The 26577-nt window shown below is 38.8% G+C and overlaps 1 protein-coding gene across 8 annotated transcripts in view; it reads right to left on the bottom strand.

Moving 5' to 3' along the window:
- The window catches only part of ITSN1 (intersectin 1), a 243004-nt gene that overhangs the window by 132352 nt on the left and 84075 nt on the right, over positions 1-26577 (bottom strand). For all 8 annotated transcript variants that reach the window (XM_017526161.2, XM_017526162.2, XM_017526163.2 and 5 more), the window contains exons 6-10: positions 16131-16310; positions 14578-14674; positions 10768-10868; positions 4158-4221; positions 351-488 (exon numbers count right to left, since the gene is read on the bottom strand). In XM_017526161.2, the coding sequence (XP_017381650.1) occupies positions 351-488; positions 4158-4221; positions 10768-10868; positions 14578-14674; positions 16131-16310 (580 nt within the window). The remainder of the gene's footprint in view (positions 1-350; positions 489-4157; positions 4222-10767; positions 10869-14577; positions 14675-16130; positions 16311-26577) is intronic.

Here is a 26577-nt window from a genome sequence, read left to right as displayed (position 1 = left end):
CTTAAATGTGTAGGATTCACAGGTGCGATCTCCTTGGTTTATTCTCTATGCATAGGCTCATGCTGTTTCTCTTTCACTGCTGGCATCTGTTGCAAAAATTTCTGGTAAGAATTGATGATACAGGCTGGTACAAAATTGATGTTTTATTTCACTGTTTCGCTAATATACTACAAGTACTATGAAGAACAGGATGGGCCCAAGATTAACACAGACCTAGATAAGAGTCTCTAGAATTCACAGATATTTAGTTTCCTTGTCAGGGATGAAAATCAGATAAGATACATAGTCAAGCCAAGTCTGGAATTCATATACTCTGCACACAATTTCTTATTAGAGCCAATGTTTCTTACCTAAAGGAAGGTGGAATGTATTCTGGAGGCAGGACGGGTGGCAGTGGTTGGCCAGACATAGCTACATCAATGAGGTGCATAGCCAGGATAAATTCTTCTGCTGTAAGTTTTCCATCTTGATCAATGTCAGAAAGATTCCTATTCAACAAAAAGTTCATTGTAATTCGCTTTCATGAAAATTCATGCTTTTTACTATTCATGAGTGATTTAAAAGTTCTGTTTACTTATTCTGACCACAGGCCAACTGAGTCTCTCTGTCCCTCAGTTTATCAAAATAGTACCTATTTCATACTGTTGCAAAGATAAAATTACACGTAGTTGGAACAGTGTACCTCATTCAACAAATGCTATGACTATAATGATACTCTTTCTCAACCTTTGCAAGTCCTTTTAAAATACAACACACTCATATTCCATGTAACTTTTTTAAGAGATGAGTTCTCACTCTGTTACCCAGGCTAACATTAATCATAGTTCACTGCAGCCTCAAACTCTGGTCCTCCTGCCTCAGCATCCCAAATAGTGGGATCACAAGGGGTGTGCCACCATGCCTAGCTAATTTTTAAATATTTTGTAGAGATGGGGTCTCACTGTGTTGCCCAGGCTGGTCTTTATCTCCTGGCCTCAAGTGAACCTGCCAAGTCGCTGGGATTATAGGCATGAGCCACCACACCCAGTTCTATATGTTGTTAAATGCTCTGCTCTAGACCAGGAAATGACAAACTAGCAGGAAAGGGTCAGTAAATATTTTATGGTTTATAAGACATACAATCTTTATCATACTGAATTCTGTCATTTTGGCAGGAAAGCAGCCATAGACAACATATAAATGAATGGGCATGGCTGTTTGTACAATAAAAGCTTCCTTCACTAAAACAGATGAAGGCCAGATTCAGCCCACTGGGCGTAGCTGGTCACCCGTTTATCTAGGCCTACAGGGTGGATCTTTATGAACTCCAGCCACAGAGTCAAAGTGTTTCCTCTTCCTCAATCTCAGGATTCAATTTCCATCATTCTTCATAACGAACTTGCCCAAGTAGCTAATTACGGTAAACATTTTCCTAGCAAGTCCAAGAATGTGATTTTAATTAACAATTTCTAGACAATCAAAAGAAGATACATGACAACACATCCGTTCCCTAAAATGTCCACAAAACAAATCCAATGGGAAATTGGCTTTGCCAATTCCAACAATTAAGAAACCTTCTTAATTCTGAAATTTCTTTAGGTGCTATGAACTTTTTTTATTGTTATAATTTCCATAAAGTAGCATACACACTCTCTAGGGTATAATTCTGAGAGTTCTGACAAACACGAACCACAACATACACAAACAGTGTCCACTCTGCCTAAAAGTCCACATCTCTTTGTAGCAATTCCCTCCTTTGTGCCCAGCCCCTGGCAACTGCTGATCTCTTTTTCATTCCTCTAGTTTTGCCCTTTCCAGATGCCAGACACCCATTTTTAAAAAGAAAAGAAATGCAAATGAAATAAAATGAAACCCCTGCCCACTTTTCCTTATTCTCTGCTCCTGGATGTGTCCCACTGTTAGCCAGTCCTAGGTAAACCAGATAGAAGGTGGCTGAAATTCTTACTTGTTCTTCACCACACTTGCCTAAATTATGATTATAAGCCTTTAATTGTAAACCTAGCACTTTGGGAAGCTGAGGCAGGAGGGTCATGAGGTCAAGAGATCAAGACCATCCTGGCCAACACCATCTCTACTAAAAATACAAAAATTAGCTGGGTGTGGTGGTGCACACCTGTAGTCGCAGCTACTCAGGAGGCTGAGGCAGGAGAATGGCTTGAACCTGGGAGGCAGAGGTGCAGTGAGCCAAGATCATGCCACTGCACTCCAGCCTGGTGACAGAGTGAGACTCTGTCTCAAAAAACAAACAAACAAACAACAAAAAAAAACATTTTTAAGTGTGTAGAGGCAGAATATAACATTATAACAGGAGAAGCCTCAAGTGTTTTTCTCAAAGGAGGCAAGTTATAAATGAGAAATTTAAAATAAACACTTCAATATAATCTGGTATCATGAGAAGAACCTAATAAATTGTCAATCAACCTCCATTAATGTTAGATCTCAAGTTTATATTTCAGAGGGCACTAGAATACTGTTCAATACCAAGATTTAAAGAGGTCTGGATGTGTCAGAGATACAAGATGTTTATTAATTGGTCTAGTCTGCCACCAAAGGCAAGCTCTTTCATACAAAAGGGAGCTGCATTAGAGCTTGATCATTTGTGAAACAACCATATCAATGTGTCCTGCAAAAAAATGACAAACTTTGCAGTGAGCATTATAGACAAGGTTTATTTTCCAGGGGCAATCACCAACACATAGCTATAAGAGGCACACTTCTTAAGAAACCATTGTAGTTAACATTTAAATGTAAGGAAGCCTGTAGGACAGAGGCAATGCTCATCGATAGCTATTCAAAATCATTACACAATAGAGACATTATGTGCCCCTTTCAGAAAGTACACAGAGACCTCTCTGGTACGGTCTTGTCAAAAACAAAACAAAAACAAAAACAAATCAAATCTGATCCGCAGTTCTCAACCAGGGATGATTTTGTACCCCAAGGGACATCTGTCAAAGTCTGGAGACATTTCTGATTGTCATGCTGGGTGCAGAGCTCATGCTACTGGCATCTAGCATCTAGTGAGCTGTGGCCGGAGATGCTACAGGACATCCCCCCACAACAAAGATTTATCGGGCCCAAAATGTCAATGGTGCTGGGATTGAGAAACTTTGCTCTAGATCTAATTACAAATTTACAGGAATACGGAAACAAATCAGATAATCCCACAGCAATGTAATCTTCAAAAGTTAAGCCATTAAGAAACTACAGGACGAATGATCTGGTTTGTTTTTAATGAAAGTTTTCTTGGGGGGAGGTCGCATGGGGGACTTGGGAAAAGAAGCGGGAGAACAAGGGGAAATTTATAGATTAAAGGAGACATAAAAAATGGAACGATCAAATATTGCAAAGTGTAGGCTTTATTTCAGTCCTGATATAAACAAATAAACTATAAAAACATTTTGAGGCAACCTAAGAAATCTGAACATTACCTGATTAATTTAATGATAAGGATGACTACTAAATAATTTAGGTGAGCTATTGGTATTATGGCTATGCTAAAAAGAAAACCAGTCGGGCATGGCGGCTCACACCTATAATCCCAGCACTTTGGGAGGCTGAGGCAGGTGGAGGTCAGGAGTTCAAGACCACCCTGGCCAACATGGCGAAACCCCATCTCTACCGAAAATACAAAATTTAGTCAGGCGTGGTGGTGCATGCATGTAATCCCAGCTACTAAGGAGGCTGAGGCAGGAGAATAGCTTGAACCTCGGAGGTGGAGGTTGCAGTGAGCTGAGATGGTGCCACTGCACTCCAGCATCGGTGAAAAAGCAGGACTCCATCTCAAAAATACATACATAAATAAAAAAATTTAAAAAAGAGAAAATCCTTCTCTTTGGAAGATACAAGCTGATATATTTGCAGAAGATTTGGCTTAAGATTATCAAAGAAAGAAGGGAGAGGCAATTGTTAAGAGAGAATTGTTAAGCTGTACTATCACTTCTTCAGAATTTGTTGTATTAATCTGCTTTTGTATTTTTCAAAATCGAGAGAGGAAATAGTATTATGAAAGAGGTAATCATTACAACTCATTGAAAATTAGGCAAATTCTACATATTCCCCCATAAAAAAATGGTATTAATCTAAAAACCCATGAGCACACACCAATCTAAGTAAGTTTCCACTTTATCCAAATCAAAGAACTTTTCATTCCTTACCATATTGAAGCCAGCTGAGCCTGTGGTAAACTTGATTGCATAAGAATAGTTCTTGCTTGGGGACCTAAACAGGAACCAGGAAAAGGACATACAGATGAGTCAGCAAATACTCACTGTGCAGGAGGACCAGGGTTCTGCCTACTATGGACTACTACACGACCTCATGCAATCACAGTACTTTAAATAACATTTGCTATTACCACAAGGGCTCTGTCAAATGGAAGTTAAACCCCAAAGAAAGGGGAGAAACACAGAGCACAGCATCTGACACATACTCAATACATTTTTGTTAAATGGATGTTTGATAAAGAATGACTGTGAAAGATTTAGAGTTTCCAAATATAACCCGACCTTTTGTCCAGATCATCATCTTTATTTGTATTGGGCTTTATTTACAAAGTTGAAACTTACTCTCTTTAAGTTTATCATCTTTTACCACTGCTACCACCTGCTGCCTCCATCCTGTTCAACCTCAGGCAAATTCAGGGAAGATTCAGAGAATCTTAGAGGAGGAAGGGACCTCAGAGAGCTCTCTGGGAAATGGTTTCACTACACTTAAAGAGAAAAAAAAAAAGATTGCACAAATGGCTAATACTCAGGATTAGAACACATTTCCAGCTGGGTGTGGTCGCTTACGCCTGTAATGCCAGGTTTTGGGAGGCTCAGGCAGGCAGATCACTTGAGCTCAGGAGTTCAAGACCAGATGGCAAAACCCTATCTTCACCAAAAATGCAAAAAATTAGCTGGATGCAAAAAATTAGCTGGCGTGAGCCTGTGGTAGCAGCTACTCGGGAGGCTGAGGTAGGAGGATCACTTGTGCCCCAGAGGCAGAGGCTGCAGTGAGCTGAGATGCCACTGCATTCCATCCTGGGCAAGAGTGAGACACTATCTCAATTAAAAACAACAACAACAAAAACACATTTCCTATGTCAGCCAAGAAAAAAAAGAAAGATTTTCTGGAATTTCAACTCTTCTCTCAAAATAAGCTCTAATTTCTTAAAATAATCATAAACATCTTCACTTCTGGTATTAAAGTGGCCTTTGATATCAGACAAAAGCACAGTAGGAGATTCTGTTTAAGTAAATTAGTGTCAGGGAGGGAGAGAGAAATACGTGTTCATTTCCAGCACCGCCTCTCAAGGTGTGGTCCCAGGAAGACTGATGGACAGAGGAACAGAACCTGTGGCAATATTGTTGGGAAGATTCTGGTGTATATGCTTCTGCTTTCTGCTATTTCATTTTTCAAATGTCACCTCATCAAAAAACAAAAAAGTGGAGTGTTTTTGCATGGCCAGCAGTAGAGGTTAGGGAACCAACGAGCTGTGGGCTCTAGTCCTGGCTTAGTCTAGACTGCTGAGTGACTGGGGAAGGTAGTCTGGAAGCCAGTTTGCTCATTTCAGATCTCCCGGTCTATGATCCACTACGGCAGTGAGCTTAGCACCATGTTAGCAAATGAAAGATGTTCCAATGGCAGGTAACATTACTGACAATAGTATAACTTTTATTTACATATAAAATCCTGGCAGAAAACCACACATATGAATAGATACATGTGGATATATACATGTGCACATGTACACAGCTGAATTAATTTTCCAAATTGAAAATACCCAAACACTATGGAGGTCATGAAAGAGAATATAACTACACCCCAGACACCCCTCTTTGCATCTCTTTTAGTATCACCTACCACCAAGGTAGCCTAACTTCTACCTGGATAGTCTGTCTGCTATTCCACCTGGCTTATCTTGCTCAGTATATTTTCGTGTATCATTGTAGAACATTAATCTTCACTGCTATGTAGTATATCATTGTGTCATTACATCCCAATTTATTGTCCATTCTACTGTTTTTTTTTTTTTTTTTTTTTTTTGTTTGAGATGGAGTCTTGCTCTGTCATCCAGGCTGGAGTATAATGGAGCCATCTTGGCTCACTGCAACCTCCATCACCTGGGTTCAAGTGATTCTCCTGTCTCAGTCTCCTGCGTAGCTGGGACTACAGGCATGCACCACCATACCCGGCTAATTTTTGTATTTCTTTTTTTTTTTTTTTTCAGCAGAGATAGGGTTTCCCCATGTTGGCCAGGCTGGTCTCCAACTCCTGACCTCAAGTGATCTACCCACCTTGGCCTCCCACAGTGCTGGGATTACAGGCATGAGCCACCATGCCTGGCCTGTTCAGTCTACTGTTGGCAAGCATTCAGGTAGTTTTCAATTAGCTACTATTAATAGTGAGCATTCTAACTTTTGGTGAAAATAAGAACACATTCCTGCTGGATGTGTGTGTATTGGGAGCATCTAAGAATAAAAAACAATCTACTGAATTAACATGAACATTCTAAAGAACTGTGTAGTATAATGGAATGAGCAAAGTTCAGGAATCACTTTCTTTAGTCTGTAACATTGTAGTTAGACGGTTGGCAACAAAGTAGAATTAACAAAGCTTTAGTGGATGATTTAATTTATACTTATAACAATTGCCCTTACTCCAGAACAATACAAAAGGAAGTTAATATTTTATCTATTCCACATAAAAAGCCTAACAATAAATATGAAGAACCAGCTCTACACCTGAATATCAGGAGACTTGGATTCTAGTCCTGACTCCCTAATGGCATGTGGCATTAACAAAACTACTTTAGCTCTCTAAAATGAAGTTCTTCCATCTATCAAATAAAGAAAACAATCTACAACAGAGATTGGCAAACTATAGCCCTTAGGCCAGATCTGGCCCATTGCCTTGTTTTCATAGACAAAGTTTTATTAAAACAGCTATACCTATTCATTTAAGGCTGCTGTCATGCTACAATAGCAAAGCTGAATAGTTGCAGCAGAGAACATATGACCTACAGCCTAAAATATTTATTGTGCTGTTCTTTACAGAAAACATTTGCTGATCCCCACACTAAAGATCACAATTATATCTTGTAATTCTAATATTTGTTTATATATGTACTAAATCAATGTTGCAAAACATTAAAAACAGATCAGCAACAGCTAAGATAGCATCTTAGCACGCTGGGCAACATACAGTTGAGCTTGGAGTGCACAGAACTTCTGTGGAAACCTATGTACATAAAGGGCTATCGGTTTTGGAATACTGGCTTATAAGGAAACATGGGAATAAACCCAGAAATCCCAAGAACACAAACTCCAATTCTGGCATCCATGTTTGGGCAGGGAAGTATGGCTGGAAAGGAGACAGTAACAACATGAAATAAGCTTTATTTGAAACAATGACTAAGACCTTAGTTCTTCTGATTAATAGATGAATTACCAAATAGCATATTCATTGTTTCAGAATGCAACAATAAAATACCCTTTGAGAAGAGGGGGTAGCATTAACAGGACTACCAAAGTTCTAGAGCTTCTTACGTAACCTTAATTAAAGAATGAGCCTTCTCTATTTTATAAAGCTGTGTCTTTAAGGGGCATGCAACAGTATACCTATTAAGCTGTGAAGGAAGAACAGCATGTCCAACAGGATGCATTGGCCAAATCAACCCAGATAGTCAGTGAGGTAAAGAGTGCCACTGCTAAGGCCAGGCGTAGTTGCTCATACCTATAATCCCACCACTCTGGGAGGCAGAGGTGGGCAGATCAGTTGAGTTCAGGAGTTCAAGATCAGCCTCGGCAACATGACAAAACCCCATTTCTACAAAAAATACAAAAAATTAACTAGGCATGGTGGCACATGCCTGTCATCCCAGCTACTTGGGAGGCTAAAGTGGGAGGACCCCTCGAGCCTTGGGAAGTCAAGGCAGCAGTGAACCGTGATCGTGCCACCGCACTCCAGCCTGGGTGCCTGTAATCCCAGCACTTTGGGAGGCCAAGGTGGTAGGACTCCTTGAGGTTAGGAGTTCAAAACCAGCCTGGACAACATAGCAAGATCCCATCTCTCCTTTTTTAAATTAGCCGTGTGTGGTGGTGCATGCATGTCTGTAGTCCCAGCTACTCAAGAGGCTAAGGTGAGTGGATTGCTTGAGTCCAGGAGTTCACGGCTGCAGTGGGCTACTATCATACCATAACATTCCAGTCTGGGTGACAAAGCAAGTCTCTGTCTCAAAAAAAGAAAGAAAAGAGGTGCTTTTCAGTTCTTGAAAACAAAAACCCACAAAAAAAAAAAAGTAAGAAGGATGAAAAACAAGAGATTACAAATATAACTTATATATTTCACTTGGGCCACATTATACACTGAAACCTTTTCTCAACTTTCTTGCTATTTTGCTTCTCCTGCTGCTGAATGAACTACTTTGAGGATTCTGACTTCAAAAAATTATCTGTATAATTGTGATCAAGACAATGACCTTTATGTTCTATCCACCTCAACAAATCAGCTGTTTCCATCAACAGTCTAATTTAGTGTAAAACATACTTTATACTGATTCCTAAGTACATAAAGGGAAAATGAATTAAATTTCCTTTGTTTATTCCCATTTTACAGTTTACTATAATAAATTATTCTACTTGACATGACTATACAAAGGTCTGGTTCAAAAGTAAAATTCCCACCTTAAATTCTTGCTGGATCAAAGTAGCAATAAGTATGCAGATGTTAAACAATATGAAAATCTGCTTTCTTTCCAGTATATTTCAAATTTTACTTTCTGCCTCAGATATTTAAAAGTTCTAAATGTTCAAGTGCCTGGGTCATTATATTTGGAATGGAGTTATTGCATTTCATTCATAAAACACACATCCTACCAAGAAAGAGAAAATTTCTCAATCAATGTCTCAATTGAATACTATTTTAATCAACTCACAGCAAACATCAATGTTTTCAAGAAATATTTTCAGATTCATTGGCAATGGTCTGGGTTTGTGTGGAGCACTGGTTTGTCAAACAAACCATGTAAAACAGTACTTAAAAATATACTATTAAACATACCTTTAGTGGGCCAGGCACAATGGCTCACGCCTGTAATCCCAGAACTTTGGGAGGCTGAGGTGGGTGGATCACCTGAGGTTAGGAGTTTGAGACCAGCCTGATCAACATGGTGAAACCCTGTCTCTACTAAAAACACAAAATCAGCCAGGCATGGTGGTGCATGCCTGTAATCCCAGTTACTCGGGAGGCTGGGGCAGGAGACTCACTTAAATATGGGAGGTGCAGGCTGCAGTGAGCTAAGATTTTGCCATTGCACTCCAGCCTGGGCAACAAGAGTGAAACTCCATCTCAAAAAAAATAAAAAATAAAAAAATACAGTGTCTGCATAAGCTAGGCTGGTTTTTCATACCATGTATAACAGTGCCAGTTACTGCTTTATGAGGAAGTATGAAACATCAAGAATCTGTGCGTATGTACTATTCACCCATTCAAACATGAATACATGCTTATTTGAGGTGACTGCTGAGATCCTTAAAGGGGCCAAGGTTCAAGATTAGATTAGAAACCTTCAAAATCTCATCCAACTCTGGCATTTTAAAATATAAGATACATTTTTTTCTTTTGGAAATAAAAATTGCAATTTTAAGATTTAGCAAGAAAAAAATAGTATGAATCAGTTCTTAAAAGTGTTTTGGATTATAATCCTCCCCTCACCCTACCCGCCACCCAGGAAACCTATTTTTTTCCCTTCCTTTCATATTTGTTAGATGGCAGTTAGTTTTTTTCCTTTAACATTTAATATTCATATCAGAGGTCTCTATTTTCTTTTTTTGAAGTTATGCTTTTCTTTATAACTTTCTTTTTGTCTGTTTGTTTAAGATGGAATCTTACTCTGTTGCCCAGGCTGGAGTGCAGTGGCGTGATCTCAGCTCACCGCCACCTCCACCTCTCAGGTTCAAGCAATTCTCCTGCCTCAGCCTCCCAAGTAGCTGAAATTACAGGAGCCTGCCACCACATCCGGCTAATTTTTGTATTTTTTGTAGAGATGAGGTTTCACCATGTTGGCCAGGCTGGTCTCAAACTCCTGACCTCAGGTTATCCATCCACCTTGGCCTCCCAAAGTGCTGGGATTACTGGCATAAGCCACCATGCTCAGCCTTCTTTATAACTTTCTAACAAGTATTTAACCTTTCATGAGAAAAATTTTGAACAGTATGCTAAAATGCCTGTCTACCCTTCCAATGTAGATAACAGAATCATTCTTCTTTTAAAAAAATCCACTGAGATTGTCTAAGTTAATTCTGGCCTTTTATATTACTAGTTACTAGACAAAGAAGTATCCAAGTGGTGAGCCCTGGCTAGGCAGTGACAGAGCCATGTTCCCAACTCCCTGTTTTTACCCTGCCTGCTGCCTCCAACTCTGACCTGGTGAACACACAGCTTCAAGTTTATCAGGTTCAATGCTGGACTTCAGAAGTTGAAGCTGGTTTTTGGTTCAAAGAAATGTTTCTTTGCTAGTGCCCTGATTTGCATATCAGTAGCTTTCAGTGTACAGGAGGATTCCTGGTCTATGTTCCATTTTACCACGAAGCAATGGGGCATGAGAAAATGATATAACTATGTAAGGATTTATCAGCGGATAAGGACACAAGGTAACAGACAATGAAAACACTGCTAAGAAATAAGCATATAAACATTTGGAAAATATCCATGACCCAATATCTAGAAACAGTTTGCATTGAAAACAAAGATCATATTTCACAAATTTTTATTTGTAAATACCTGTTAAGTGTCCACTCATAGTTTTGTCATGACTATTGAATAACTGCCTGTATTTCAGTCTTGATGACTGAGGAACAGCCCATTCTGCCACTGGAGGGACACTGTGGGGAAAAGAAAAAGGAGAGAAAGAGGACTATCCATAAGGAGTAGTCTCGTAAAGTTTCCTAAAGACAGTAAACTAAGAACTTATCTAGATAACCATATCTAACTTTAACATTTTATTATCATTATTTCTGATTTTTTTTTTTGCCATGAGTATTTCCCATTTTTAAGATCATGAACATTTCTCTCAAAATAGGTAATTATTTTTCCAGAATCATGGATAAACACAATAGACCAAATGGCTGTTTCAAGTTGTATACAAAATTTAATAATTTAAAAGTTCTATTAAAGTATGAAAAACCTCTTGTAACTGAGGCAATATGATCATATCCAGGCTATTCTAATTTCTAAATACTTCATTTTTGGTTAAAAAGCAATGCTAAAAGTAAACCAGTAACTGTCCTTAAAGGTACTAATTCTCTAAAAATGTTGAACTTTCTATACATGAATATACAGGACCCATTTCTTAACGAAGTGAAATTACTCCATTCTGTTTAAATTCTGACCCACTGGACACTTTCCCAGAGAGAGAGAGCAGAACATTTCCAGGGTTATGACACATAAGCAGAGTGGTAATGGACAGAGCTTCACTTTCTAGACTACAATCCAGTACTGATCTCTCCTTGCCAATGTGCTGCAATCCCGACCTGGCCCAAGGATACACCTGCCACTAGTTAGTCTGGGTCTATACTTCCTTAGTGATTAGTTCCTCAGATGCCACTGTCCACACAAATATCACGTTGGTACCAATGGCTTGTTAAGCCTCCGACCTCTAAGTTAAATAGAATGGCTGAGCTGATAGTAAAAATGGAATTTCCCTTCCAGGACAGATTACAACTAATGCTCCATTTGCAATTTCCTTTCATTTCTACAAAAATATCTATTTCAAACATGTAAAAGCAAAATCTTACTTAGCTGTGTTATGTAGGCACTTAAACCTATTATATACAGTTCAAGAATAGGAAATAGCTCCCAAACAAGAAGTACTTAGATAAATTCACCTTTTTTCAATTTTTATGAATTTCTTAATAAAAAAAACACTTACCATGATCTATTTTGCTGTGAGTACTTCTGCACCAATTCTCTCATGTTAAACTAACTAGCATTTTTGCTGATTCCAACTCCTGCCTATTTGTCAAGAAGCTAACTATCTAACTCCTACATGACAGGAATGTTGGGCGTTACACACAGAAGTTGTTCCAGATTACACTTATCACATCAGTTATCACATCAGAGTTTTCTGCCGAATTCCTGAGAATTTAAATAGACTAAAAACTCATTATGATGCACCCAAAAGTTCAATACTGCATTGCAAAAGTTGGCTAGAAATATACATTATTAAAAAGGTGACTACTAACATAAAAAAAAAAAAAAAAACAGTTGTTTTACTAGCACTAACGTTTGCTAATACTGACTGTCTATTCATTCTAATTTCACAGATCAGTAAGGCAAGATTTCAAAATCTCTTCTGCAGAGTCATAGTAAACTCAAAACTAGAACATGGTATGGGAGAAATTTTTTTTAAAAAGGAACTTAGTGTAAGATGATACAGGTTTAAATCTCAGGTCCACCATACACTAAGCTATAAACTATGGGTGAGGACTAGAGCTTCTCTGGCCATGCTTCCTCAAGCATGATTTTGAGACACTATCTACTGCACAGGTAGTTGTAGGGCTGAACAGGATTACTGACGTGCCGAGAAAGTAGATGTCCAATACATATTCAAGCACCTTAGGAGTAAAATCTCAATTAAATGGAAGACAAATAAATACCTGTATCCTACAATTAAATTAAGATTTTAAAAGAAAACTTGCATAGTTAAGAACATACGCCTTAAAATCAGACATAACTCAGTTTGACTCAGCTCTGTCACTTATGAGTTATGTTCTGTTGGGCGAGTTATATAATGTTTCTGAGCTTGTCCCTCATCTGTATCAGAGAGTAACAGAATCATCTCATGGGGAAGAATGAGTTAATGTATATAAAGCTTTTGGCATGGATTTTCTTTAAATCATTTCTAAAAGCTAATAAATTAATCACTAAATTATATTCAACATGCTCTTCTCTTGAAAGTGGAAAAATGGGCCAGGCGTGGTAGCTTACAACTGTAATCCCAGCACTTTGAGAGGCCAAGGTAGGCCAAGGTCAGGAGTTCAAGACCAGCCTGACCAATATGGTTAAATCCCATCTCTACTAAAAATACAAAAATGAGCCAGATGTGGTGGCGGGCACCTGTAATCCCAGCTACTCAGGAGGCTGAGGCAGGAGAACTGCTGGAACCCAGGAGGCAGAGGTTGCAGTGAGCCGAGATCATGCCACTGCATTCCAGCCTGGGTGACAGGGGAAGACTCCATCTCTCAAAAAAAAAGAAGGAAAATGGGGAAATGACTTGATTCACTTAACAATTTCTAATGAGAGGATTGACGCAAGAAAAGATAAATTCCAAAAACTTTTTTTAAAGGCAGGGTCAGGATCTTGCTCAGTCACTCAGGCAAGAGTACAGTGGCCTGATCACAGCTTACTGCACCCTCGATCTCCCTGGCTTTAGCCATCCTCCCATCTCATTTTTAATTTTTTTTTTTTTTTGAGACAGAGCCTTGCTAGGCTCCAGGCTGGAGTGCAGTGGCATGATCTCAGCTCACTGCAACCTCCGCCTCCCGGGTTCAAGCAATTCTCCTGCCTCAGCCTCCCGAGTATTTGGGACTACAGGCGCACGCCACCACATCCAGCTAATTTTTGTATTTTTTAGTAGAGATGGGGTTTCACCATGTTGGCCAGGATGGTTCTCATCTCTTGACCTCGTGATCCGCCCGCCTCAGCCTCCCAAAATGCTGGGATTACAGGTGTGAGCCACCGCACCCGGCCTATTCATTTCTAAATTTTTGTATAGACAAGGTCTCCCTATGCTGCCCAGGCAGGTCTCAAACTCATGGGCTCCAGCTGTCCTCCTTCCTTGACCTGTCAAAGTACTGGCATTATAGGCATGAGCCAACATGCCTGGCCTAAAAGTTTTGAGATGGCTTAAATGAGACTTAATTTCTCCTTTTAGTATAGCAGTATGCAAGGCCAAAAAATAGGAGTAAAATAAAATAAAAATATGAAAGGTAATCATTGAAACAAAGGTTGGCCAAAATATAAGCAATAAGGTCATGTCAATTTTAATAAAATTGAGCCACGCATTTGATTAATGTGAATTGTCCACGATCTGGATAATTTATTTCATAATAAATGGTCTTTAATAGGATTTTACTAATTATCCATATAAACTTCATAGGATTATCTGATAAAGAATTAAAAATAAGGCCAACTATGACTCCAATCTTCATATAAAAATGTTACGTATAAACTTGTAAATCATAAATATATAAAATAGTTCATTTGCTTTTTTTCCCTTACATTTACAATTTTATTTTACCGTTTTTAAACATTTTATTACTATCCATTTGTTATACTCTTTAAAAAAAAAAAATACATAAAGCCGTTAAGGAAATGTTATGTCCTTGATTTCTCTCATCTCCGCAACAAATTAATGATAAAAGCTAGTGACACTATCCAGAAATTAAGAAAATTATTACTAGCACTCTACAAAAGCCTACAAAAAAGAAGATAACAACAACAAAAATAATATAGATGATTCATGGTTAAATTTATTATTTAATCAGGTAATGGACTTAACCAAACCTCCCATTTAAAAAGAGGCAAACTTACCTGGCCACGTCAAATGACTGTGCCTTTTGTAATTTAGTGTTTAGTTGTGACCCTGGACCAGATCTACTAAAGGAAGAACTCTTTGGCAATGTGGCTGCTGTAAAAATAAATGTTGAGTAGTTTTAATACTACAAAGAAACTGTCCCCAATTTACAAAAATTAAAATGCACGGTCAACAAATCTGAAGCAGAAATAACTCCCCCTTTCTTGCCAGTCTAGACGGAAAACGAGCCTTTCCCTCCATAATCTCTGTCCTCCTGACAAAAAGGTTTCCAGATTTACTTGTTCTACTGAAAAATCATCTTACTACATTGTAACGCTGGTTTCCATAAAATTTTATTCTTTATTAAACATTTAGCATCACATTTTATAGGACCTGTTCCAATAGTTAAAGAGGTAACAGCTTAAATATATAAAGTGGCATTTTCTTAACTGCAGTGAAGGAGCTAAAGTATTAGTTCCAGATGTAAGAGCCCAGAAGTCACAAACTGTAGTCTTGGCCAGAAAATATGTGATGGTAGGGAAGGTCAGCTTTTATGTCTGATTCTCACTGGGGTTGGTTAGTTGTGTATCAGAAAAAAACCCGTCTATGCCTTAGCCACATTCCCCCACCCTTGCCTGATGGCAAATGGCTTGCAACATTCGCCATTAGCCACAAAAGAATAGAAGACTCAAGAGTGTGGATTTGCTGATACCCTGGAAAAACAACTGCATACACTTTCTGGGCTACCATGATGTCTATAGTCATGGCCATAAATGCAAGATGAACTACAAGTGACAAGAAAAATTTAAAAAGAAGGTGTATTTAGTTTCTTTGGCCATAACTTAAAGATATATCCTGACATATGGAAATGTTTCAAGTATGATGCTAAAACCCATGTCGTCAATACTGAATTTACTTAGATGTAGTCAAAGTACTTTAAAAATAATACTTTCCATATTAAATGAATTAAGATGTTAGACCAAGGCTATCTACATCGACAGTTTTATGCTTTATTTTAACTAAAGGAAAAAAGACTAAATGAAGTCTCAAAGTGAAATGAATTAAACCAGAAACTCTTAAATCCTTTCCTTCAATTAAGCAAGGATGTAATACCAAGAAATAGTATGAAGTGTTCTTTTTTATTCTTTCCCACCACCCCCAACATAATTCTATTCCTAGGGGATTGGCTTGCTTATTAGCAATTCATAGTGGACAAAGAAAAGTAGTAACTGATACATAAAAATAGAAAATATTTTCAAATACAGTTCAACTTCAATAGCTCTTCTCAGCCCTTGAAAGGAAATTACATTTGTGGCTTTCACTGCTGAGCTCACCTTTGTCCACAGTGGTACCCAAAAATCTGTAATTCTCTTTGACTCTCTCCACACTAGCATATTCCATTTAAAACAGTGAAAAAAAATGTGAAATTAAGTGAAAAAAATAAAGATATTTTCCTCTGGACTAAAGTATCATTTAAATATAACCAGAAAATGAAGGGAAAAGATTTTAATAATGAACAGCAAAATACAAGTAGTAAAAATTCAGCCTATAGTTTCAGCAGGTCACATACCAGGATGAGCAAATGCAGGCAGAGGTTGTATAACAGGGGGAGCCCCGTTAGCCAGCGGGGGCACAGCTGCTGTAGGAACAGAAGATACTAGGGGTGGAGACATTCCAACAACTGGAATGGATCCCATTGGCACTGGAGCAACAGCTGTAAGCGGTGGCATGCTGGCAATACCTCCCATACCTATGAAGAAAAAAAAGCCCAACACAGTTCACATCCAATCACATTTCAACATTCAATAATAATTAACCCAGTACTGCTTACAGAAGAAAAGCACTTTCCAGCTGTAATGTATTCCAATTAAGATTAAGGCTTCAAATTAGTCATTTTAAAGAGTAACAAAAATTATGTCAAGGATCACATCAAAAGGACTCAAGACTCAACCTGAAGACAGATCAAACAAGATGAGAATCAAAAAGAATAATAACTGCGGTGGACTTAAAGGGTCAAATGTAATTAAATCCATGAGTTCAAAATGATATTTAAAAATAAACAAAATCCTGCCTGGCGCAGTGGCTCACACCTGTAATCCCAGCACTTTGGGAGGCCAAGGCGGGCAGATCACAAGGTCAGGAGTTCGAGAACATACTGGCTAGCATGGTGAAACCCTGTCTCTACTAAAAAATTTTAAAAAGTAGCCACGTGTGGTGGCGCATGCCTATAATCCCAGCTACTCTGGAGGCTGAGGCAGGAGAATCACTTGAATCTAGGAGGAGGAGGAGGTTGCAGTGAGCCAAGATCACGCCACTGTACTCCAGCCTGGGCTACAGAACAAGACTCCTTCTCCAAGAAAACCCCCCAAAAACCAAAACCCTAACTGGTCAAAAAAGGAGGATGCTAAGGCAATCAATTTACTACTACTTGGAAAACTAGTAAATAAAATGTAGAAAAATCAAACTGCAATCTGCCTTTCCTATATTTACTATACCTCAGGGTAACCAGATGTTTGACGGGGAAAGCAACTTTATTTGTTTACTTACTTATTTTCTTTTTTTGTTGTTGTTTTTGTTTTTGAGATGGAGTCTCGCTCTGTGACCCAGGCTAGAGTGCAGTGGCGTGATCTTGGCTCACTGTACTCTCCACCTCCCGGGTTCAAGTGACTCTCCAGCCTCAGCCTCCCAAGTAACTGGGATTACAGATGCCTGCCACCATGCCTGACTATTTTTATATTTTTAGTAGAGAAGGGTTTCACCATATTGGCCAGGCTGGTCTTGAACTCCTGACCTCAGTTAATCCACTCTCCCTGGCCTCCCAAAGTACTGGGATTACAGGCATGAGCTACCATGCCTGGCCCTGGAAGCATCTTTATATAAAAATATTCTAGCCAATAAAGAAGAAATGATAAAACAAAAATAAATGTTTCCAGGTGGGCACAGTGGCTTATGTCTGTAATCTCACTACTTCGGAAGGCCAAGGCAGGAGGATCTCTTGAGGGCAGGCGTCCAAGACCAGACTGGGTAACATAGCAAAATTCCACCTCTACAGAAACTTTTAAAAATTAGCCAGGCATGGTGGTACACACCTGTAGTCCTAGCTACATGGAAGACTGAGGTGGAAGGGTCATTTATGCCCAAGAGGTTGAGACTAAAGTGAGCCACAATCACACCAGCCTGGACAAGTACTCCAGCCTGGGCAACAGGTACTCTAGCCTGGGCAACACAGTGATACCCCTGTCTCAAAAAAAAAAAGGTAAAAACCTTCCTTTCTCTTTTATTTCTCTGTCCCAACTTTAATACCTTCTTTCACGTTGAGTAAATAAATTTTAGTTATTTAAATGCCCCCTACTATTTTTTTAAAATATTTTTGTTTGAGACAGGATCTCACTCTGTTGCCCAGGCTAGAGTGAAATGGCACAATCACCTTCACCTTCTGGGCTGAAGCGATCATCCCAGCTCAGCCTCCTCCCAAGCTGCTAGGACCACAGATATGTATCCCTACATCCAGCTTTTACATATATATATTTGGTAGAGATGAGGTCTTGCTATGTTGCCAGGTCTGGTCTCGAACTTCTAGGCTCAAGTGATCATCCTGCCTCAGCTTCCCAAAATGCTGGAATTACAGGTGCTGAGTCACCACACCTTTTACTATTTTTTTTAAAAGTAATTTTCTTTTCAACCTGAGAAAGGTAATTGAAAAAACTAATTATTACTACATAATGGTAATTAAAACATTTCTTTTTTTTTCTTTTATCATTACAGATAATGCCTCACTCTCACCCAGGCTGGAGAACAGTCACGTGATCATAGCTCACTGTAAACTTCAACTCCTGAGCTCAAGGGATTCTTTGCCTCAGCCTCCCAGGTAGTTGGTACTACAAACATGCACTACCACACCCAGCTAATTTTTATTTTTTTAGAGACAGGGTCTTGCTATGTTACTCAGTCTGGTCTCAAATTCTTGACCTCAAACCTCCCACAGTGCTGGGATTACAGGGGTGAGCCACTGTATCCATCCAAAAGTAATATTCTATGTGGTTGTTGCAGGGATTAAAATCTCCCAATTAATTTATCATAATCAACTTCTAATGGCAGAATATAGAAACTTTACACAAATATAGCTCAATTTTCTTTTTCCTCTTCTGTGCTAGTACTGTCACACACAATATCATCTTATGTTATAAGCTCAATAGTTATTACTTTATACAATCTTATGCCTTTTAGACTTGAGAGAAAAGAAGAAAAATAGATTCACATGGTCTTTTTAATTAATCTACTTGTATGCCACTTTTGATGCTCTTCATTTCTTTCCATACATTAAAGTTACCACCTTTTGTAATTTCATTTCATCCTGAACATCTTCCTTTAGTATTTCTTCTAAGGTAGGTCTACTAGCAATAAATTTCTCAGTCTTTTTATTTTTATTTTTTTTTGAGATGGAGTTTCACTCTTGTTACCCAGGCTGGAGTGCAATGGCACAATCTCGGCTCACCGCAACCTCCGCCTCCTGGGTTCAGGCAATTCTCCTGCCTCAGCCTCCTGAGTAGCTGGGATTACAGGCATGCACCACCATGCCCAGCTGATTTTTTGTATTTTTAGTAGAGACAGGGTTTCACCATGTTGACCAGGATGGTCTCGATCTCTTGACCTCGTGATCCACCCGCCTCGGCCTCCCAATGTACTGGGATTACAGGCGTGAGCCACCATGCCCGGCCAATTTCTCAGTCTTTATTTGAAAGGGTCATTATTTCACCTTCATTTTTAACTGATAGTTTTGCTGAATATAGAATTTTGGGTTGACTTTTTTTTCTTGCAACATTTTGAATATTCCACTGCCTTCTGCCCTCCATTGTTTTCAATTACAAGTCTGCTGTTATTAGTATCCATGCCCCTCTATCCATGATGAGTTGCTTTTCTCTTACTGCTTCCAAGGTTTTCTCTCCATGTTCAGCTTTTGTAGTTTATGTGTCTGGGTGTAGGTCTCTCTGTATTTACCCTACTTGAGGTGTGCTGAGCTTTAGACTGTGTGGACTACTGCTTTTCACCAAATGTGGTAAGTATTTGGCTTTTATTCTTCAAATATTTTTTCTGTACCTTTCTCTCGTGATCGTCCTTCTAAGACTCCCATGACATGCATATTGGTAAACTTGGTCTTGTTCCACAAGTCTCTGAAACTTTGTTATTTTTTTTTTTCAATCTTTATGTTCTATGTTCTTTAGATTGAATAATTTCTATTGATTGATCTTCAGCTTCACTGACTCTGTCTTCTACTATTTTGAATCTGCTATTGAGACCCTATGGTACATTTTTCACTTTAGTTATTGAACTTTATGGGTTTTATTTTATTTATTTATTTTTGAGATGGAGTTTTGCTTTTGTTGCCCAGTCTGGAGTGCAATGGCACAATCTTGGCTCACTGCAACCTCTGTCTCTTGGGTTTAAGTGATTCTCTTGCCTCATCCTCCCAAGTAGCTAGTATTACAGGCATCAGCCACTATGTATTTTGTATTTTTAGTAGAGATGAGGTTTCTCCATGTTGGTCAGACTGGTCTCAAACTTCTGAACTCAGGTGATCTGCCCACCTTGGCCTCCCAAAGTGCTGGAATTACAGGCGTGAGTCACCGCACCTGGCCTTTGTTTTTGTTTTGAGATGAGACCTCGCTCTGACGCCCAGGCTGGAGTGCAGTGGTGTGATCTTGGCTCACTGCAGCCTCTACCTCCTAGGTTCAAGCGATTCTCTTGTCTCAGCCTCCTGAGTAGCTGGGATTACAGGCCCAGCTAATTTTTGTATTTTTAGTAGAGATGGGGTTTCGCCATGTTGGCTAGGCTGATCTCCAACTCCTAACCTCAGGTGATCCGCCCACCTCAGCCTTCCAAAAAGCTGTAATTACAAGCATGCCCCTGTGCCCAGCCTTAGCTTTGAACTTTTCAAGTCAGTTATTATACTTTTCTAGAATTTCAGTTTTCCTCTTTTTGTTATTTCTATTGTTTTTTGGAGAGTGTCTGTTGATTCATTTTCATGCTTTCCTTTAGTTCTTCAGTTCTTTGAACATAATTGCTGCTTTGAAGACTTTGTCTGCTAAATGAATCCAACAGCTGGATCAGAGATAGTTTCTCTTGACTGCCTCTTTTCTTGAAGGTGAGGCAATACTTCCCTGTAATTTTTTTTTAATGTCTCAAATTTAGGTGAAAATGGACATTCAGATAATATATTGTAGCTACTCTGGCTCTGATTTTCCCCATGAAGGTTGTTGTTTCTATCTTTATTTAGTAACTTGCAAGGCTAAATTGGAAAAATCTATCTTCCTATGTTGTACAGCCCCTGATGGAACTGCTCAGTTGTGCTTTTAAAAATTTCTTTTTTATTTTTAAGCCTGGCTTTTTAGGGATTGCACCTGCATCTTTGCAGCACAGCAATCAGCCAATGACGGGAAGGAAATTGTGCTCAAACACCTCAAGTCAGTCAGGCTTCCTTTCTCTGCCAATCTGTCAGCACAAAAATGCATTCAAAGTTCAGACCATTTTAAAGCCTGCCCAAACTTTTACATTTCATAGGGCCTTTCTGCATATTCTCTCTTCATGCACGCAGTCTGAAAAGCTAATCAGGAGTTTGCAGATGATTTGGGCCCACCCTGGTCTGAGTGGCACATGTGCACAGCCTCAGCCAAGAATATACTTGCTGATGCCATGACCACACAAGTTCAGGCTAATAGAGTTGTTGGTCCTACCTACTCCTCTGTGGCCAAAATTGTCATTTCCATTGACAAAGTTGCTGGGCACAGGCATGACTTCCCACTCTCAAAGCAAGTAAGTCCCCTTCAATCAAAGTAGTAAGACTGCTAGTATTTACAACCTGCCCCTCCATGTTGCCAAGCTGAAGTGCTGGGGGATAGAAAAATGCCGAGGAAAGAATGCCACAGACTTGTGCTGCTCATACTGTTCATATGTGAAGCTCAGCAGCTTTTCAAGCATAAATGATTCTCAGATGTTATATACCTTTGGTTAATTTCCAGAGCACTGAAATGGTTATTCTGTCAATTCTGTCCTGTCTTATAGCTGCCCTTGAGGGAAGAATTTGCTCAACGCAGGCATGGTTGGAAATCTCACTGCTGAAAAATGTCTTTGAGGTTTCCTTTAATCTATAGGCCCCTCTCCATCCTTTTCATTTCCTTTTCTGTTGAAAGATACAGGTCATGTGACCTGTGGAGTTTCCCAGTCTGGATGTTGCTGACTGCATTCAACATTTCCCTCTATTTTCTGTATTTCCTGCAAATAGGCAGCTACATCCAAACACTGGATCAGGCTGAGGTTGGGTCTCTTTGGCAAGACTACAGGAAGCACACAAAATGTAGCTGTCTTTTTGTGATCTTGGCAGTCACTGATGCTTAATGCCTATATTTATTCATTTATGGGGAGCTGAAAATAGTAATGTTCTAATTCTACCATGTCTTTGTCATTTACTAGCTGCAATACTTTTATAAAGAGGTGCTTCTAATGAGGATATACTAGTGGCTATTCACTTGTACAGCCCATATAGGAAAGGCATAATAGAGGCTTGATTCTTTCCCTGAGCCTGTTTTCAAGATAATGAACTGGTTTATTAAGATCTTCCTAAGGTAAGTTACTCTTGTTAAATACATATCTTGTGGAGTCATAAATTTATAAACATTTATTGAGTTTTAATTCATGGCACATTATCATTCTTAAAATTCAAACTGTCCTCTCTTTGGCCAATCAAGTCTCTTTGGGTTGGCTTCTGAGAATTTCTGATATCTTCCTACTATTCTTTGATAGCTTCCTTGCTGACCAGTATTACAAGATGAGCCCTTCAAGCTCTTCAGGCACGTTTCATATCTAGACCTGGATTCAGTCATTTCTCCAGGAAACTCTGATTTATTTTAGTGAGGAACGATATTTCGAGTTCGCAGTCTGGGCGCTAAGGATGCTCAATGCAGATGATTGTTTCTAGTTTTTTCAGTGAACAGAACCAGGAGACAAACACATGAACAGATAGATAAAGAGAATGGGGGTGTGGTGACAGAGGCCTTCTAAGTTCATATTAACACTTTTGATTTGAAAATTCAAATCCCAGTCTATACAGCTTTTTCTTTACATTTGATACTATTAAATTTGTATCTCCTTTCTTTCACAGCAAGAATACAGATTTTTCAAAGATATAGAAAACGACAGAATTAGACTATTCCATAATTACTCATTTGTTTATATCATATATCTCAGACAACAGTTTCAGAATAACATTACTAATACTAATTTCTGAAAGCATTAAATCATTTTATTTTGCATGCAGTCCTGTCCCTCTTAAACTTTTATTGTATCCATGTTGTCAGTGCATGGGAATTACGTCCAATACTCTCTCTTCCTCAGCCTTCACTCAGTTTTAGGTCTACAGCTAACTATGTATTTAGTGCTCACCACCAGACCTTATGCTGACCTACCTCTGGCTGTCTGAAGCACATTCTCTAATAGATTCCTTGGGAAAACTTATGTTAATATACCTTGAGTCCTTATAAATTGATAACAGTTTGTCTGTTTTTTCTACTTGAAAGTCAGTTTTTCTGGACATAAAATCCTTGGCTTATTCTTTCCCTGAAAATTCTAAATATGTTACTCCATTTTCTTCTAGCAGAAAGCACTGCTGTCGAAAAATCTGAAGATAATCTAATTCTCCCCCTTGTAAGTCGTATGCTTTCTTTTTCTACATGCCTAAATACTTCTTCCTTTAACTGGAATATATCTTAGTGTTGGACTTTTCAGATTGATATTCTTGGCCACATGATATCCTTTTAAATATAGTTGAGAATCTCTTATTTTAAGAAAGTTGTCTTGAATTCATTTTTATCATTTGCTGTATTCCCTTGGTCTAGCTTTCTTCCACAGGGACTCCTACTGCCCATAATTCAATCTTCTTTATCTTAAATATGTGTTACTGTTTCTCAAATTCTTTTTATATCTTTTTCATTTCCTTTTATTTATTTATTTGTTTTGGAAACAGAGTCTCACTCTATCACCCAGGCTAGAGTGCAGTGGTGCGATCTTGGCTCACTGCAACCCCTGCCTCCCAGGTTCAAGCAATTCTCCTGCCTCAGCCTCTCGAGTAGCTGGGATTACAGGCGCCTGCCACCATGCCCAGCTAGTTTTTGTAACTTTAGTAGAGATGGAGTTTCACCACGTTGGCCAGGCTGGTCTTGAACTCCTGACCTCAGGTGATCCACCCACCTCAGCCTCCCAAAGTGCTGGGATTACAGGTATGAACCACTGTGCCTGGCCTAATTTCCTTTTAATTTAAAATTCTTTCCTCTTTTTAACTTCTATTTTTCTTCAGTTAGTATCCCTTGTGTTGCTTCTAGTTGCATTCTCATTTGTCGAATGAATTTTTCTTTTATTTCTCATTCTTTCTGTCACCTTATTTCTGAGACTTAAAAATTCTGATTCAAGTCTTGTACCATTTTCTTGTTCTCTTTGAGCTGGTTTTAAAGTAGTGATTTGCTGGTTGCTTTTACTGTCCACAGGGGTGTTACTCCCTTTATTCTCCTTTTTTCTAATAATAACTTCGTGTTGTTTGACATTGCTTGACACTTTCTGCAGTGGATTTGACCTTGCTTGATATTTTCTGTTGCTCATTCTTATGTGAGCCTTGCTTCCCAGGAATTCCAGTCTCCGTCCTCCTCCCCTACTTTTTCCTGGACCTTTTCTTTCCTTTGTATCCATGTCCCTCTACTGCTCAATTCTGATTCCACTCCCAGTCATTTCTCCTGAGTACGAAGCCATGTCTCAAAAGGAAGGTTTGTTGGGCCAGTTTTGAGAGTTCATAAGGGTTGGACTGCTCCAAATCTCTCAGGTCCTTTGTACTCACTCAGTACTGCAGAGAGCATAACCTTTTCCCATTTCTATTGCTGCTCTCAGACTGGTTAGTTGAAATTTCTTGCAATACCTGTTAGCTATTTTGGGGTTTTTCTATTCTCAAGTGTACCAGATACCCAAATTCTTCCCTCTTCCTCCTGCACTCTTACAAATGTACTCAATTCTGTTCTGTTTGTATTTCTTTTTTAACTAAGAATATGTATTACCTTTATAAGATCTAAAAAATAGAGCCAGGAGCGGTGGCTCACACCTGTAATCCCAGCACTTTGTGGGGTAGAGGCAGGTGGATCACCAGGTTAGGAGTTTGAGACCAGCCTGGCCAACATGGTGAAACCTCATCTCTACTAAAAATACAGAAATTAGCCAGGTGTGGTGGCATGTGCCTGTAATCCCAGCTACTGGGAAGACTGAGGCAGGATAATTGCTTGAACCCAGGAAGCAGATGTTGCAGTGAGCTGAGATTGCACCACTGCACTCCAGCATGGAAGACACAGCAAGACTCCATCTCAAAAAAAATTATTAAAAATAGTGTTGTTGAGTACAGTGGTCATCCCTGGGTGACAGAACTAATAGTAATTTTTACTTAAGTCTTTTTGCATTGTTGACTTACAATTAGCATCTATTACTTATACAGTAAGAAAATCAGACTACTTTCATTTTTAAAAACAATGTTTATAAGACACTGAAAATCCAACAGAGAAGGGGAAAAAATCTAACTTGGGCTTTATTGAGTAAAAGTTTATTAATCATAGTCATCTAGATGTGTGGGTTTACAGTTCACATACATACTATCAAGCACATTACCACATATCTCATTTGGAATCTGATTTACTTTACATATCTACACATAGCAATATGTATCAGGTTGACCTTGTCAGTTTTAGAATTCCAAAATTTTCTAGATTATTCGATAACTATATTTTTAATGTGTTTTTCTTTCAAAAAATTTTTTGCTTTTTTTCTTTTGATAACTATATTGAATTATACCCCAAATCATGGTTTTTGTTTACATAAGAATGTCAAATTACTCAAGCAACAACTAAGAACAGACAGAAACAAACTAAAAAGTTTTCATGAGCTATTATTCAGACTTTCAAAAGGCTTGACAGAGCATACTGTACAACCAGTTAACCTTCAAGATACTTACCCCTGCTGTGCTGCAGACTCCTAACCTAAAAGGAAGCTAACCTCAACAAGACACTGAGGAAAAAGACAACAATTTAAAAAATACTGTTTAATCACCAGACTAGTAAAAAAGACCTTTTAAGCTTCCAAATTTGTTAAAATCTTCTCTTACATAATAATTTTTCCATTTTACAGAAATGGAAAAATTTCTTATCTATTTATCTATCTACATTAAAAAAAAATAGGAAATAGGATCTCACTATGTTGCCCAGGCTGGTCTTGAATTAGAAGCCTCAAGCAATTCTCCAGCCTCAGTCTCCCAAAATGCAGTGATTATAGGTGTGAGCCACCGTGCCTGGCCTACTGTGCTTTAAAACGCCACTGCAAAAAGACTATCATCCTTTTGACAACTGACTACCTTTTCTGAATTAATAACTTTCTAAATAAATATATCTACCAGAAACTGTATTATGGCTGCCATCACCTCTTACTGTACTAAGTCTTCATTCTTGGAATTCTTTCCCCTCTTCCAAGCCTCCAATCAGGCTTTTGACTATATCACTCTACTGAAACTGCTTGTCAAGGTCACTGACAAGCTCATCATATGAAATCTAATCACGACTGTTTTGCCATATTCGTACTCAATCTCTCAAAAGCAGCTCAAACAATGGAGCACTCTCTCCTTCTTGGAAGGGGATCACTTTTTCTTGGAAGTAGGACTACAACTTTCTGCCATTTCACTTTTGTTAGTTTGGTTTCTGGCTTCTTCCCTTTTGCCTGGCCTTTAAATGTCACATCACACCAAGGTCTGGGTCTACACCATCTGTTCCTTATAGCTAAGCTTCCCCCTAAGATATCCTCTCCATATCCAAACTGCCCTGGAGCTGACTGATCCTTCCTCTGAGCTCCAGTCATCCCTGTCTCCTTAACATCCCAATTTGGAAATCTACTAGAATGCTCAAAATAACCAAAATGCTTAATTTCTCCTCTAAAACCATTCCTCTTCC

Source organism: Cebus imitator, unplaced genomic scaffold (genome assembly GCF_001604975.1).
Source record: "Cebus imitator isolate Cc_AM_T3 unplaced genomic scaffold, Cebus_imitator-1.0 Scaffold41, whole genome shotgun sequence".
Classification (NCBI taxonomy): Eukaryota; Metazoa; Chordata; class Mammalia; order Primates; family Cebidae; genus Cebus; species Cebus imitator.
The sequence above is the reverse complement of the archived record's forward strand: the minus strand, read 5'-3'. Positions and strand labels throughout refer to the sequence as shown.